This window comes from Castor canadensis, chromosome 8 (genome assembly GCF_047511655.1).
Source record: "Castor canadensis chromosome 8, mCasCan1.hap1v2, whole genome shotgun sequence".
In the NCBI taxonomy this organism is placed as follows: Eukaryota; Metazoa; Chordata; class Mammalia; order Rodentia; family Castoridae; genus Castor; species Castor canadensis.
Window position 1 is genome coordinate 151,422,195 of NC_133393.1, and position 16,213 is coordinate 151,438,407.

Consider the following 16,213-nt stretch of genomic DNA (forward strand, 5'->3'; position numbering starts at 1 on the left):
ATCTAAACTCCTTTACACACTAACAGAAAAGCTATTTATGTGTCCACTTGTCCAATATGTCCTATATCATCAAGATGGTTTAATTGTACAGACCTTAGATTCTTCCCTGTTAGACTGAGTATGACTTGATTCTTTTCCTTTGACATTTTAAAACTAGTGCACACTCCTTTTTTTTTGGTGATAATAGGTTTTATTGCTCCTTCCCTCCTTCCTCCCTTTCTTTTCTCCCCACCCTCTCTTCCTTCCTCCTTTCCTTCCTTTGAAACCATGGCTTCATTCTTAAACATGCAAGCAAGTGCTGTACCTCTCGAATCATGCCCCCAGTGTTGGAAATGTGGGCCCCAAAAGTGACCACGTGGAGAGGAGTGATCTGGCCAAGAAATTCTTTATTGCCGAGTGGGAGAGAGAGAGAGAGAGGCAGGAAGGGCAAGGGCTTAAATACCCCTCAGTGGGACTCAGCATGATCTGATTGGTTAGGATCTTATGGTTCATGCTGATTGGAGGTTGGAGCAGAAGGAGGATTCAAGCTAGACTTGAGGCAGGACTGTGACCCTGGGAGGCAGGACCATGACCCAGGAAAACAGAAGCTTAAGGGTGCAATAAGAACTGAAACCTATTGGCGCCATTATTGCTAATACTCAGCACTTTAATTTTATCTTTTTTTTCTGAGATAAGGTCTACTAACTTTGCCCAGGCTGACCTTGATTTTGAAGTACTCCTGCTTCTCACTCCCAAGTAGCAGGGATTATAGAGATGTGTCACCATTCTAGGCTCAAGTGGTCAGTTTCTATTATACTTAAAACCTGTAGTTGCAGCTAACTGTTCTTGATTTCTAAAAGTATTACAGGTCCTCCTAATGGCTCTGGTGTCCAGCAGGAATTTTGATATTATTCAGAGTGCTAAGAAATTTATTGATATGTTTGAGTAGATCTAAAATTTTGATAGGATAAGCCTGGCATGCCAGGTGGTGCACGCCTATAATCCTGGTACTTGGGAAGTTGAAGTAGGAATCTTGTGAGTTTGAGGCTAGTCTGGGCCAGTCTCACCTGTATGTGAGACCTTGTCCCTAAAAACTTAGAGTGAACCTAGGAAAAAAAAAATTTTGAGCTGGGTACTGGTGGCTCATGCCTATAATTTTAGTTACTTGAGAGGCTAAGATTGGGAGGATAGCAGTTAGGGAAATAGTTTGTGAGACCCCCCCATCTCCAAAATAACCACAGCAAAATGGACTGGAAACATGGCTTAAGTGGTAGAGTATTGCTTTGCAAGTATGAAGCCCTGAGTTCAAAACCCAGTCCCACAAAAATAGAATAAAATAAAATTTGGTGCGGGCAAGACTCCTAGACTTGGACTTGCCTGACCTGGGTTTCTTTCTTACCTTTGCTACTTTTCAGCTAGCTAGGCCTGGAGTAACTTAACCCAAAACTACAGTGAAGTTTGATGATTTGTTGACAATACACAGGACTTGGTGTATAATAATATTCATGGCAGTGACTTATTATAGTAAAAGGTTGCCAGCCCTGCAGATACTTCACAAGACTCATCTCCAAAATAACCAGAGCAAAATGGAGTGGAGGTGTGACTCGAGTGGTAGAGTGCCTGCTTGTAAGCATGAATCCCTGAGTTCAGACTCCACTCCCACCAATAAATAGATAGATGAATGAATAAATAAATAAATAGCAAATGAGGGATATGAAAATACTTTTGCTAATGAAGGCCTGCATACTGCTTGGTGGTGGTTTTATTGTTTGTTGAGTGCCACTGGTGGGTTTTTCGTTGTGTTCTTGCATTCTGTTTCTTACCTGCACTGTTCACAAAGACTTCTTTCAATAATGCATAACTGCTCCCCCTGGCACTGACCTTGTGCGTGGCATGGTGCAGTACAGGAGTGTCAGAAATGAATTGAGCTCCTGCTCTGAAGCACTCAGGTCAGATCCTTTGGTCCTGTCATTACTGTGACCAGGATACTTTTTGCTGCCGATTTCTCCAGCTTCTTCTCTCCAGAGATGAGACCTTGCAGGTGGCCAGTTCCCACTGCATAACTGCAGTGTTGGTCCACTCCCCAGTGAAGCATGCTTCAGCCTTCATCCATGCTGACATTCCAGGTAAGTGGGCCTTTTAATCTTTTCTTCTCAGGACCTAAGATTTCTGACTAGAGCCTTGGGGATTGTAGCAGCAGCAGCCACCCTGTCAGGGGAACTTTAATAACTCACATTGGAGGGATGGGGTGAGGACAGAGTCAGTTGTATGTGAAGTAGGCTCATAACATCTGAATCCTCTTGCTACAGATTTCTTATATGGATTTGACTAATTTGTTACTGACCTTTGCCATTTATTTGGCTTTCTATGAATAAAAATGTAGTGTGGGGTAGCAGAAACACCTGCAGACCAGGAAGGCAAAAGGAGTTAATGTTTCTCCCTGAGCTATTAGGAGCCAAGAAACACACACGGAATTGCTTGCAAATAATATCACATTTAGTTCTTTGTCTTTGTTGTTTTATTCTTTTATTTTTTGTGGAGCAGGGTTTCAGAGGCCTTGCACATACTAAGCAGGTACTCTACCAATGAGCTATATATCCCCAGCCAATCTTTGTTATTTTATAGATAAGGGAATTGAATATGGTGGAAATATTATGTATTCATGTATGAAATGGAAAACTGAGACCTGTTGAAACTATTCCAAGAATAGAGGAAGGATAAAAGAGAATGATGGAGGGGGTGAATTCAACTATAATATATTGTAAGAACTTTGGTAAATATCACAGTGTACCCCCAATATAACAATAATAAAAAAGGGAATAAAAAATAAAAATAATGAATGCACATACAAAAGAAAAAATGTGTAGATAAGGGAATTGATTTTTGGGGGGAGAAAAAATACAAATTTATTTTGTGCATGGAACGGTCATATAGTGCAGTTATCCACCAGCCCAATATGTTTATATAACCCTTTTTCTATAGGAGATGTGGGAGAGTAGGAATGTAAATAATTTGGGGGATTATGATTATTGAGGAGAATTGGGACTCAGAGAGGAAAAATAACTGGCTCAAATTAACAAGGGTAGTCATTGACAGAGATGGGATACAAAATTAAATCTCTCTGACTCTAAAAATTCTTTTTTCTGTTGCCCATTCTGGGAATTAGGAGACCCAAGTTTCAGTCCCACCTCTGCCATAAACTTGTCATTCTGGGTTTCAGTTTCCCCATCTGTTAAAAATGAGTTTAGAATACTGAGGATACTTTCCAGGTTCATCTATGAATTGATGTCTCATAGAGAAGGTATATGAACAGATCATGTAATAGGAAAAAGATGCTGAATATATACATCAGTTAAAGGAACATGATATTCTAGCAGTCATTTATTATTTTCTCTTTTGTTTGGCTAGAGTTCCTCTTTGAGAATCTTTCTTCTTCCAGCGAAGTGCTCATCTGGTCCAGCTACAACTGCTTGATACTCTTGGCAGAAGAGCCACTCTTCTTTTCCAAGTGCCACACAGTATATGGTTGGTAGTGCAGGTTCTGTGCTCTCGGCCTGGCAGCAGCAGTGATGGGGGGCTGGCCTTCACCTTGGGAGAAAGAGCACTGGGTTCTGGACATTTCTGTCAGCTCAAACTCATTACCAGATTCCGTATGTAAGCATATGATTCTGCTGTACACTGATTAGCAGAAGTATACATGTTTAGACTCTTCAGCAAGGACAGGGCACTCCTATTAGCCTCTGAATGAATTCCAGTTACATGCTAAGTGTAATTCCAAACAGTGATATGCAGTCTCTGAATTTTGTTGATTCATTCCTTAAAAGTCTCTTGGAACCATCCCTTCCCTTTCCATCCTGATGATCCTTTCTTCTAGGATTTTTTTTGTGTTATGTCTGGACTTTTAGAATGGAAGCATTTAATCATTTTGTATTCTATGTTTCTAGTCTGTGCCAGGCACCAGACTGGGACCTAGAGATTTAGAAATACATATGACATGGTGCTTGCCCTCACCAATGGGAAAGAGGTTAAACAGACAATTTCAACACAAGCTGATTCTCACTCCTAAAGTGAAGCACAAATTGCTCAGGGGAAGTCACAGTTCTGCCTGAGTGGATCAGGGAAGACTTTATGGAAGAGCAGAGATTCAACTGATTCTTTTTTTTTTTCATTACTGGGGTTTGAACTCAGGGCCTACACCTTGAGCCACTCCACTAGCCCTTTTTTTGTGATGGGTTTTTTGAGGTAGGATCATGCAAACTGTTTGCCTGGCCTGATTTCAAACTGCAAAATACTCCTGATCTCTGCCTCCTAAATAGCTAGGATTATAGGAATGAGCCACCAGTGCCCGGGTCAACCTGATTCTTTAAGGAGGAATAGGAGTGTGCCAAGTGGGGAAGACATGGCTTGATCAGTTCCTAAATACCTCATGTGTCTGCGCCTGTGCTGTGTCTTGTGCTGTGTGTAGGGGAGACAGAGATGAATCAGATGAAGGCCTTCCCTTGAAGATCTCAACATTTAGATCTCATCAGCTAAACCTTGTCAGGGTTACTCCATGAGGGCTTCCAGAGAGTAGGTGCTAATCAGAGTGTGTCACCTCTCCTGGTTGGGCAGTGAAGGAACTACAGATCACTGATCCCTGGCTTGTGGCATGTCATCCTGAGTAGGGATCGAGGCGGTGGTCAGGAGCCTACAGGGAAGCCTGAAGATGACCAACACAGAGCTGCACAAGCAGGGCCTGCTGTTGTTTGCTGAGATCCTGACTCGGTGAGCAAAGTGAGAGAACATCAGACCTGTAGAGGCCAGACTGGTGAAGGAAAAGTGCGTCTTTATTCCTGGTGGGGCCAGGATAGGAGTTTACATACTGATTTCTTGTCTACCATTTCCTAGGCAGCCAGAAGAAATCAGGCTGTTTACAAGCTCAGCCATGTGTGGAGATGCTGGCCGTGCCCTCCAAGAGGCAGTGAGCAGCCCTGTGCTGGAGGTAGCTACTGAGGCAGTGAAGGCCATTTCTGCTTTCCTGAGGTGAGAGACCCTAGTAGGCTGAACTTTCCACCCCTGAATCTACCTGAGGGCCTGTCAAGACCAGGTAGCTTCCCAGGATGTTTTCTTTAATTAGTTCTTTTCTCTGCTGTATTAATTCTGTTTTCTCTGGAACTGCCATTAAGATGTTGGACATCTTAAATTGGTTATCTAATTTTGTTTGACAGTTTTTCATCTTTTTGTCACTATCTACTAACTAGGCGATTTTATTGACCATACTATTTTTTAATTTGGAAGAGCTCTTTCCAATTCTCTACATGTTTGTTTTTTGAGATAAGGTCTCGCTATGTAGCCTTAGGTTGCCTCAAAACTCAACAATCCTCCCGCCTCAGCCTACTGAGTGCTGGGATTACAGGTGTGTGTACCATCATGTCGGACTCTTTTTTTTTTTTGGCAGCACTGGGGTTTGAACTCTGGGCCTTACACTTACTAGGTACTTGCTCTTAGTATTTGAGCCACTCCAACAGCCCTTTTTTGTGATGGGTTTTTGTTTGAGATAGGATCTTTGGAACTATTTGCCTGCACTGGCTTCAAACTGTGATCCTCCTGATCTCTGCCTCCTGAGTAGCTAGGATTACAGGTGTGAGTCACTGGTGCCTGGTCAGCTTATTATTATTATTATTATTTGCAGTACTGGGGCTTGAACTCAGGGCCTACACCTTAAGCCATTCCACCATCCTCCCCCGCCCTTTTTTTGTGATGGGTTTTTTCAAGATAGGGTCTTATAGATTATTTGCCTGGGCTAGCTTCAAACCATGATCCTCCTTATCTCTGCCGCCTGAGTAGCTAGGATTACAGGTGTGAGTCACTGGCGCTTGGTCCAGCTTATTTTTTTATAGCATTTTATTCCATATTTATTTCATGGGTATGAGTTTATCTCTCTGAGGGGAGTTTCATTGAAGTGTTCATTTTCCTTCATAGTCTCCTTTTTAAGTTGCTATTTTGTACTTGGGATTACAGCTATGTACCATTTTACCTGGCTTGTTCTTTTTTATTTTTCGGGGTGGTAATAGAATTTGAACTCAGGGCTTCATTCTTGCTAGGCAGGCACTCTATCACTTGAGCCACTCAGCCAGCCCATTTTTGGGTGGGTATTTTTCAGGATAGGGTCTCATGAACTATTTGCCTGGGCTGGCTTCTAATTGCGATACTCCTGAGTAGCTATGATGACTGGCATGAGCCACTAGCACCATCCCTACTTGTTCTTGAGATATCATCTTGCGTAACTTTTTTGCCTGGACTTGGCCTTGAAGTTTGATATTCCTATCTCTGCCTCCCAAGTAGCTGAGATAGGTAGTGCCACCATGCCCAGCCCTCTTTTTTCTGTTTCTTGAACATACCAAACTTATTCTCGCTGTTGGACCTTTCTACTAATTGTTCCTTCTGCCTAAAGTACACTTCCCTGCAACCTTAATATGACTGGCTTCTTCATATTGTTCAAGTCTCATCAGAGCCTCCTTCGCTAACTGACCTGTCAACCTGCTGTAGCACCTACAAAACACTTAGGAGTTCTTGTTTATTCATTTGTTTTTATCTCCTTCCTCCCCAACTAAAATATAGGTTTTTTTTATTTAATAGATTGTCAATATATGAATAAAACACGTTACAACTGATGGTGAGATGGGAAGTTATTCTGTAGCAAGATATTGAAACCTTAATTAAAAAATAACCAGGGAAACCTATGTTTATTTTGTTACCTTGCTTTTTCAACTTTTATTTTGTTTCCATGTTTTCTCTTACATTTCTAGCAAAGTAATACATTCAAATAATAGAATTAAATAGTACTCTTTTGTTTGTTTGGTTTTGGTTTTATTTACAGTACTAGGACTTGAACTCAGGGCCTTTCACTTGGTAGGCTAGGCAAGCACTCACCACTTGAGCCACAACTCCAGTCCAGTACAGAGGGTTTATAATGAAAAGAAACAGCTCTTTAATTCTGTCTCCACTTCCTAAAGGAAACAAATTTTAAACTCACTTTGTTTTTTTAAGTTCTGGTGATTATCTCCTTAAATCTAAACAATATATTTATAATGCTTTTTTTTTTGAAACAGGGTCTTACTATGTAGAGCAGGCTAGCCTCAAACTCGCAGTCCTCTTGCCTCACTTCCTGGATGCTGGAAATACCATGCCTGGCATACTATTTGTTTATTTGTCAATTTAAGGCATTATTCATTGATTCACTAGTAAGAAAGATCAAGATTTAATTAGCTCACATTTTTCTTCTTCTCTCCACCTTGGCATTTTTGCTAGTTAATATTTTGTCCTCAAGCCTTTAAATAATGTATTTAAAGCTTGTACTTTCTTTTTTCTTTCTTTTTTTGGTGGGATTGGAGTTTGAACTCAGGGCTTCACACTTGCAAAGTAGGCACTCTACTGCTTTAGCCACACTTCCAGTCCAAAGCTTGTACTTTCTGTTCCCTCAATTTGAAGCAGTATCTTTGGACTCCCATTCTTTTTCTTTCCCCTCTCCTTCCACCCTCTATTTCTCAAGATTACTCAGCTGTACCTTTACGTTTACATTGTAAAGGTTATTGAAACCTACAGTTTCTTCTGTAACCATATTTAAGTCTTTGTGATTTGACTCCAGGTTCATTCTAAAAATGAAAGGAAAAACAGCATTTACATTATAATGACTTTAGTTGGGCTTCCCTTCCCCTTTGTCTTCCCTGGATCTGAATGTCTAAATGTTGAGGCATGAATCCCAGTGTTGAGTGAAATGAATAAACCAATAGGGTACCAAAATAGAATAAAAGTGGTGTCAATCAGAGGTTCTTCATTGATGATACCATTTGATCCAGCAATACCACTCTTGGGGATATACCCAAAAGACTGTGACACAGGTTACTCCAGAGGCACCTGCACACCCATGTTTATTGCGGCACTATTCACAATAGCCAAGTTATGGAAACAGCCAAGATGCCCCACCACTGACGAATGGATCAAGAAAATGTGGTATCTGTACACAATGGAATTTTATGCAGCCATGAAAGAGAACAAAATTTTATCATTCACTGGTAAATGGATGGAATTGGAGAACATCATTCTGAGTGAGGTTAGCCTGGCCCAAAAGACCAAAAATCATATGTTCTCCCTCATATGCGGACATTAGATCAAGGGCAATTGGACTTGGGGATTGGACTTTGAGCACATGATAAAAGCGAGAGCACACAAGGGAGATATGAGGATAGGTAAGACACCTGAAAAATTAGCTAGCATTTGTTGCCCTCAATGCAGAGAAACTAAAGCAGATACCTTAAAGGCAACTGAGGCCAATAGGAGAAGGGGACCAGGAACTAGAGAAAAGGTTAGATCAAGAAGAATTAATCAATATACAACTCTCTCTCCTACCCCCTTATTACTGTCTTTTGCTGCCCTAATGGAAATACAAACTGGGGGATTCCAAGATGGCGGCTAGAGGGAGGAAGCAGAAGTGAGCCTCCTATAGTGAAATCTTGGAGAGACGCTGGAGACACACTTTGCAGGCATAATCACTGAGAAGAGGCATAACTTTGACCCCTCCACACCTCCAGCTGGCACAGATAATCTCCACTTCATGTTAAACGGAGAAACCAGGAGGGCCCCGGGGCCGCCAGTCGCCAGTGCCCAGACAGCTTGGGAAGATGCAGACCAGGTGAGCTTCACGGTATGCGGTACTCCCACAGACAAGCCTGGGCCAGAGCAGCATAGCCCCCTGGACAGACCAACCTCCACCCGGGGAAAAAAGAGAAACTGAGTAATATGCAATAAGAGCAATAAAGACACTCGGGAAAGAGGGTGGGGTGCACTGAGTGCCAAAGATTGGGGGAAGGGAATCCTTCCTGGGACTGTAAATAAACAAGCCGGCCTGGCCGGAGAGCCTCTGGTGGGAGAGGGGGTGTGCTCCCAGCAACCAGGAGCGGGAAAGTTTGTGAGAGTGGCGGAGGGAGGAAAACTCCGCAGGAAAGGAGGGAAGACCACTTCCCACGTGAACTGTAAACAAACATGGCGGCTGGCAGGAGCAGCAGCACCACCCAGTAATCAGGAACAGGAAAGCTTGTGAAAGTGGCGGTGGGAGGAAAACTGCACGGGAGAGGTGGGAAGACCCACCTCCCGCATGAACTGTAAATAAACATGCAGGCCTGACAACGCGGGTGCAGTGTCACTTTTCCCAGTGTGCTTGGAAAGGGGAAAGCTTGTAGTAGAGGCTTACGCAGAGGAAAATCTGAGTAAACAAAGCCTGCAGGGCCAGGTGAGTGCTAAGCTCACCCCTGAGATCTGCATAAATAACGCCTCCAGCAATAGCAGGCTGACAGCAGCGGGCAGGCAAGCCACAGCTGCAGATACTACTCTCAGAACTGTCTCCAGACCCTTTTTTTTCTTTGTCTCCCTACGTTTGATGAGAGAACAACCAAATTACACCTGCAAGCTGAAAAACTTACTGAAACTGTATTGCATTTGAACTTGGGACACTTGGTGGGGTTTTTTTTGTGCATGTGTGTGTAGTTTTGTTCTACTTTATGCGTCCCCTTTGATGAGACAACTACAGAACAACATCTGAGGCACCATCTCCAGGATTGGAGGCTGAGACGGACACCCAAATTATTAAGACTGAAACTTCATTGCATTTGAACTTGGAGGTTTTTTGGTTTTTTTGGATTTTTTTAATTTTCTATTTTTTCATTTTATTTTAATACATTTATATATATAGATTTTTCTTTCATTTACTTATTTTTTATTTTTATTCTTATCTTTATTTTTTTTATTTTTGATTTTCAATCCTCTCTCTGTCTCTCCAATGTCTGTTAAGCTTACTGTCGATTAGTACACTAAAGCTCCCTGTATATACCTTTGAAACCTTCTTGTCTGATACCTTGTTCTGTTTTCTCCTTCCAGTCTGTGTATTTGTTTTTCCCATTTCTTTAACTTCTTGCTTTCCATCTCAGCTCACCCTTCCATTCTAAATATTACCATTGTTATTATTACAAGCTAGAAAATACTTAATTGCACACAGTACAGGGACAGTAACAACACCAAAGACAATGACGGGAAGACAGAAAAAACAGGGAAACCAGTTTCCCCACAGCAAAAAATTAGTACAAGAACCAGAGGGGAATGAAGAAAACAGGTACTCAGATCCAGACTCCAACAAAATGAAGATAAACTATGCCAAAGGACCCAATGAAGCCCACAAGAATAATTTAAAAGAAGACGTACTACAGGTACTCAATGAGAATTTTATAGAGATGATACTGGATAGGGTCAACCAAAATGTACAGGAGACACTCAAGAAATTCCAAGACAACAAAAATAGAGAATTTGAAAAAGCAAAAGAAGAAATAAAGGAAACCATAGAAGCACTGTATAAACACCAAAGTGAAAGAGAGAATACGATGAATAAACAGACAAATGAACTCAGGACGAAAATAGACAATATTAAAGAGGAAACCAGCCAGGATATGGAAAACCTTAGAAAAAAGAATGAAACAGAACTGCAAAACAAAACGGAAGGCCAATCCAGCAGAATAGAACAAACAGAAGACAGAATCTCAGAACTTGAAGATGAAATGGTAATTAAAGGAAAAACCAAAGAACTATTAATTAAACAGCTCAAGATCTGTGAAAAGAAAATGCAAGAACTCACCGACTCCATCAAAAGACCAAACTTGAGAATCATGGGCATCGAAGAAGGAGAAGAGGTGCAAGCGAAGGGAATGCATAATATATTTAACAAAATAATAATGGAAAATTTCCCAAATCTAGAGAAAGATATTCCCATCCAGATGCAAGAGGCCTCCAGGACACCAAACAGACCAGATCAAAATAGAACTACCCCACGACATATCACCATTAAAACAACAAGTTCAGAAACTAAGGAAAGAATATTGAAGGCTGTAAGAGAGAAAAAACAAGTAACATACAAAGGTAAACCCATTAAAATCACAGCAGACTTCTCAACAGAAACATTAAAAGCAAGAAGAGCGTGGGGTGAGATCTTCCGGGCACTGAATGAAAATAACTTCAACCCCAGGATACTCTACCCAGCAAAACTATCATTCAAAATAGATGGAGCAATAAAAGTCTTCCATGATAAGCAGAAACTGAAACAATATGTGACCACAAAGCTACCACTACAAAGGATTCTTCAAGGGATTCTGCACACAGAAAGTGACACCCAACTTAACCATGAAAAGGCAGGCAGCACCAAACCACAGGAAAAGAAAAAGCAAGACAGTAGAGAGTAACCTCAACTTAGGTACACACAATCAAACCTTCAAACAACTAAGAAAACTAAATGACAGGAATCACCACATATCTATCAATCTAACACTTAATGTTAACGGACTTAATTCACCCATCAAAAGGCCGCTTGATGAAATGGATTAAAAAGGAAGATCCAACAATTTGTTGCTTACAGGAGACCCATCTCACTGACAGAAATAAGCATAGGCTAAGGATGAAAGGCTGGAAGAAGATTTACCAAGCCAATGGCCCCCGAAAACAGGCAGGAGTAGCAATACTTATCTCTGACAAAGTAGACTTCAAACCTACATTGATCAAATGAGATAAAGAAGGACATTCCATACTAATAAAAGGGGAAATAGACCAAAAGGAAATAATAATTATCAACCTGTATGCACCCAATGTCAACGCACCCAATTTCATCAAACATACCCTGAAAGACCTAAAAGCATATATAAACGCCAACACAGTGGTTGTGGGAGAGTTTAACACCCCATTATCATCAATAGATAAGTCATCCAAACAAAAAATCAATAAAGAAATCCAAGATCTAAAATATGCAATAGATCAAATGGACCTAGTTGATATCTACAGAACATTTCATCCAACTTCTACACAATATACATTCTTCTCAGCAGCCCATGGAACCTTCTCCAAAATAGATCATATCCTAGAGCACAAAGCAAGTCTCAGCAAATATAAGAAAATAGAAATTATACCGTGCATACTATCTGATCACAATGCAGTAAAAGTAGAACTCAACAACAAAAGTAAAGACAAAAAACATGCAAACAGCCAGAAACTAAATAACTCATTACTTAATGAAGAATGGATCATCAATGAAATAAAAGAGGAAATTAAAAAGTTCCTGGAAGTCAATGAAAATGAAAACACAACCTACTGGAACCTATGGGACACAGCTAAGGCAGTCCTGAGAGGAAAGTTTATAGCCATGAGTGCGTATATTAAAAAGACTGAAAGATCCCAAATCAATGACCTAATGATACATCTCAAACTCCTAGAAAAACAAGAACAAGCAAATCCCAAAACAAATAGAAGGAGTGAAATAATAAAAATAAGAGCTGAAATCAACGAAATAGAAATGAAAAAACCATACAAAGAATTAATGAAACAAAAGTTGGTTCTTTGAAAAAATAAACAAGATCGATAGACCCCTGGCAAACCTGACTAAAATGAGGAGAAAAAAAACCCAAATTAGTAGAATCAGGAATGCAAAAGGGGAGATAACAACAAACACCATGGAAGTCCAGGAAATCATCAGAGACTACTTTGAGAACCTATATTCAAATAAATTTGAAAATCTTAAAGAAATGGACAGATTTCTACATACATATGACCATCCAAAACTGAACCAAGAGGAAATTAATCACCTGAATAGACCTATAACACAAAATGAAATTGAAGCAGCAATCAAGAGTCTCCCCAAAAAGAAAAGTCCAGGACCTGATGGATTCTCTGCTGAATTCTATCAGACCTTTAAAGAAGAACTGATACCAACCCTCCTTAAACTGTTCCACGAAATAGAAAGGGAAGGAAAACTGCCAAACGCATTTTATGAAGCTAGTATTACACTTATCCCAAAACCAGGCAAAGACACCTCCAAAAAGGAGAACTATAGGCCAATCTCCTTAATGAACATTGACGCAAAAATCCTCAACAAAATAATGGCAAACCGAATTCAACAACACATCAAAAAGATTATTCACCACAACCAAGTAGGCTTCATCCCAGGGATGCAGGGGTGGTTCAACATATGAAAATCAATAAACGTAATAAGCCACATTAACAGAAGCAAAGGCAAAAACCACTTGATCATCTCAATAGATGCAGAAAAAGTCTTTGATAAGATCCAACACCATTTCATGATAAAAGCTCTAAGAAAACTAGGAATAGAAGGAAAGTACCTCAACATTATAAAAGCTATATATGACAAACCTACAGCCAGCATTATATTTAACGGAGAAAAACTGAAACCATTCCCTCTAAAATCAGGAACCAGACAAGGATGCCCACTATCTCCACTCCTATTCAACATAGTACTGGAATTCCTAGCCAGAGCAATTAGGCAAGAAGAAGGAATAAAAGGAATACAAATAGATAAAGAAACTGTCAAAATACCCCTATTTGCAGACGAAATGATCCTATACCTTAAAGACCCAAAAAACTCTACTCAGAAGCTTCTAGACATCATCAATAGCTATAGCAAGGTAGCAGGATATAAAATCAACATAGAAAAATCATTAGCATTTCTATACACTAACAATGAGCAAACTGAAAAAGAATGTATGAAAACAATTCCATTTACAATAGCCTCAAAAAAAAAAAATCAAATACCTAGGTGTAAACCTAATAATAGATGTGAAAGACTTCTACAAGGAAAACTATAAACTTCTGAAGAAAGAGATTGAGGAAGACTATAGAAAGTGGAGAGATCTCCCATGCTCATGGATTGGTAGAATCAACATAGTAAAAATGTCGATATTCCCAAAAGTAATGTATATGTTCAATGCAATTCCCATCAAAATTCCAATGACATTCATTAAAGAGATCGAAAAATCTACTGTGAAATTTATATGGAAACACAGGAAGCCACGAATAGCCAAGGCAATACTCAGTCAAAAGAACAATGCTGGAGGTATCACAATACCTGACTTCAAACTATATTACAAAGCAATAACAATAAAAACAGCATGGTACTGGTACAAAAACAGACATGAAGACCAGTGGAACAGAATAGAGGACCCAGATATGAAGCCACACAACTATAACCAACTTGTCTTTGACAAAGGAGCTAAAAATATACGATGGAGAAATAGCAGCCTCTTCAACAAAAACTGCTGGGAAAACTGGTTAGCAGTCTGCAAAAAACTGAAACTAGATCCATGTATATCACCCTATACCAAGATTAACTCAAAATGGATCAAGGATCTTTATATCAGACCACAAACTCTAAAGTTGATACAGGAAAGAATAGGAAATACTCTGGAGTTAGTAGGTATAGGTAAGAACTTTCTCAACGGAACCCCAGCTGCACGGCAACTAAGAGATAGCATAGATAAATGGGACCTCATAAAACTAAAAAGCTTCTGTTCATCAAAAGAAATGGTCTCTAAACTGAAGAGAACACCCACAGAGTGGGGGAAAATATTTGCCAGCTACACATCAGACAAAGGACTGATAACCAGAATATACAGGGAACTTAAAAAACTAAATTCTCCTAAAACTAATGAACCAATAAAGAAATGGGCAAGTGAACTAAACAGAACTTTCTCAAAAGAAGAAATTCAAATGGCCAAAAAACACATGAAAAAATGCTCACCATCTCTAGCAACAAAGGAAATGCAAATTAAAACCACACTAAGATTCCACCTCACCCCTGTTAGAATAGCCATCATCAGCAACACCACCACCACCAGGTGTTGGCGAGGATACGGGGAAAAAGGAACCCTCTTACACTTTTGGTGGGAATGTAAACTAGTACAACCACTCTGGAAAAAAATTTGGAGGCTACTTAAAAAGCTGGACATCGATCTACCATTTGATCCAGCAATACCACTCTTGGGGATATACCCAAAAGACTGTTACTCCAGAGGCACCTGCACACCCATGTTTATTGCAGCACTATTCACAATAGCCAAGTTATGGAAACAGCCAAGATGCCCCACCACTGACGAATGGATTAAGAAAATGTGGTATCTATACACAATGGAATTTTATGCAGCCATGAAGAAGAAAGAAATGTTATCATTCACTGGTAAATGGATGGAATTGGAGAACATCATTCTGAGTGAGGTTAGCCTGGCCCAAAAGACCAAAAATCGTATGTTCTCCCTCATATGTGGACATTAGATCAAGGGCAAACACAACAAGGGGATTGGACTTTGAGTACATGATAAAAGCGAGAGCACACAAGGGAGGGGTGAGGATAGGTAAGACACCTAAAAAATTAGTTAGCACTTGTTGCCCTTAACGCAGAGAAACTAAAGCAGATACCTTAAAAGCAACTAAGGCCAATAGGAAAAGGGGAACAGGAAGTAGAGAAAAGGTTAGATCAAAAAGAATTAACCTAGAAGGTAACACCCACGCACAGGAAATCAATGTGAGTCAATGCCCTGTATAGCTATCCTTATCTCAACCAGCAAAAACCCTTGTTCCTTCCTATTATTGCTTATACTCTCTCTTCAACAAAATTAGAGATAAGGGCAAAATAGTTTTTGCTGGGTATTGAGGGGGTAGGGGGGAGAGGGAGGGGGGAGTGGGTGGTAAGGGAGGGGGTGGGGGCAGGGGGAGAAATGACCCAAGCATTTATGCACATATGAATAATTAAAAAAAAAATCAGAGGTTCTTATTCAGAGCAGAAAGCCTCCCAGGAGGTCTGTGTTATGGGCAACCAGAGCACCTTTCCTTAGGTGCTTTGAGCTGTGCTAGACGAGATGAGAGACATGTAGGTTGTGGAAGTGTTACGTGCTGATGTCGAGGGTCCTTGCCTTCACAGGCCAGAGAACTGGCTTGTGAGGCAGCTGAATGATGAGCCAAAGCCTGTATATAAAGTAGGATTTATAAGAGAGAAAGGAAAGGCTACAGCTAGGGAACTGCAGCAGAGTCTGGAAGCTGGTGGCTTCCTGCACAGGTAAAGGCTGTGGTTTTTATGGACATTCTAACTCTGGGTTAGGTGGGTTTTTCTCATTGGCCATGGATTCGCAGGCTTTCTCAGGTGAACTGGTTTGGTTAGCACCTTTCTCGGGGGAAGGGAACAATCTTGAGAGCATTTTGCTCATCAGCCCTGTGGCAGATCTGTATCTCTCCTTTAGGATGCAGGAATGCAGGCCTGCATCTCTTCAGGATGTAGGAATGATATTGCCCTCCATGGGGGATGGGATACTCACTCATCTGCCTTAGGTCTCTAGACCCAACAGAAGGACAGGATTAGTGGAAACATGAGGGTAGGAAAGCG

The 16,213-nt window shown here is 40.6% G+C and overlaps 1 protein-coding gene across 1 annotated transcript in view; it reads left to right on the top strand.

The window, feature by feature from the left end:
* The window catches only part of Mei1 (meiotic double-stranded break formation protein 1), an 87,639-nt gene that overhangs the window by 16,959 nt on the left and 54,467 nt on the right, over nucleotides 1-16,213 (top strand). The window contains exons 8-11 of the mRNA XM_020168163.2: nucleotides 1,991-2,105; nucleotides 3,388-3,504; nucleotides 4,644-4,743; nucleotides 4,867-5,001. Of these exons, the coding sequence (XP_020023752.2) occupies nucleotides 1,991-2,105; nucleotides 3,388-3,504; nucleotides 4,644-4,743; nucleotides 4,867-5,001 (467 nt within the window). The remainder of the gene's footprint in view (nucleotides 1-1,990; nucleotides 2,106-3,387; nucleotides 3,505-4,643; nucleotides 4,744-4,866; nucleotides 5,002-16,213) is intronic.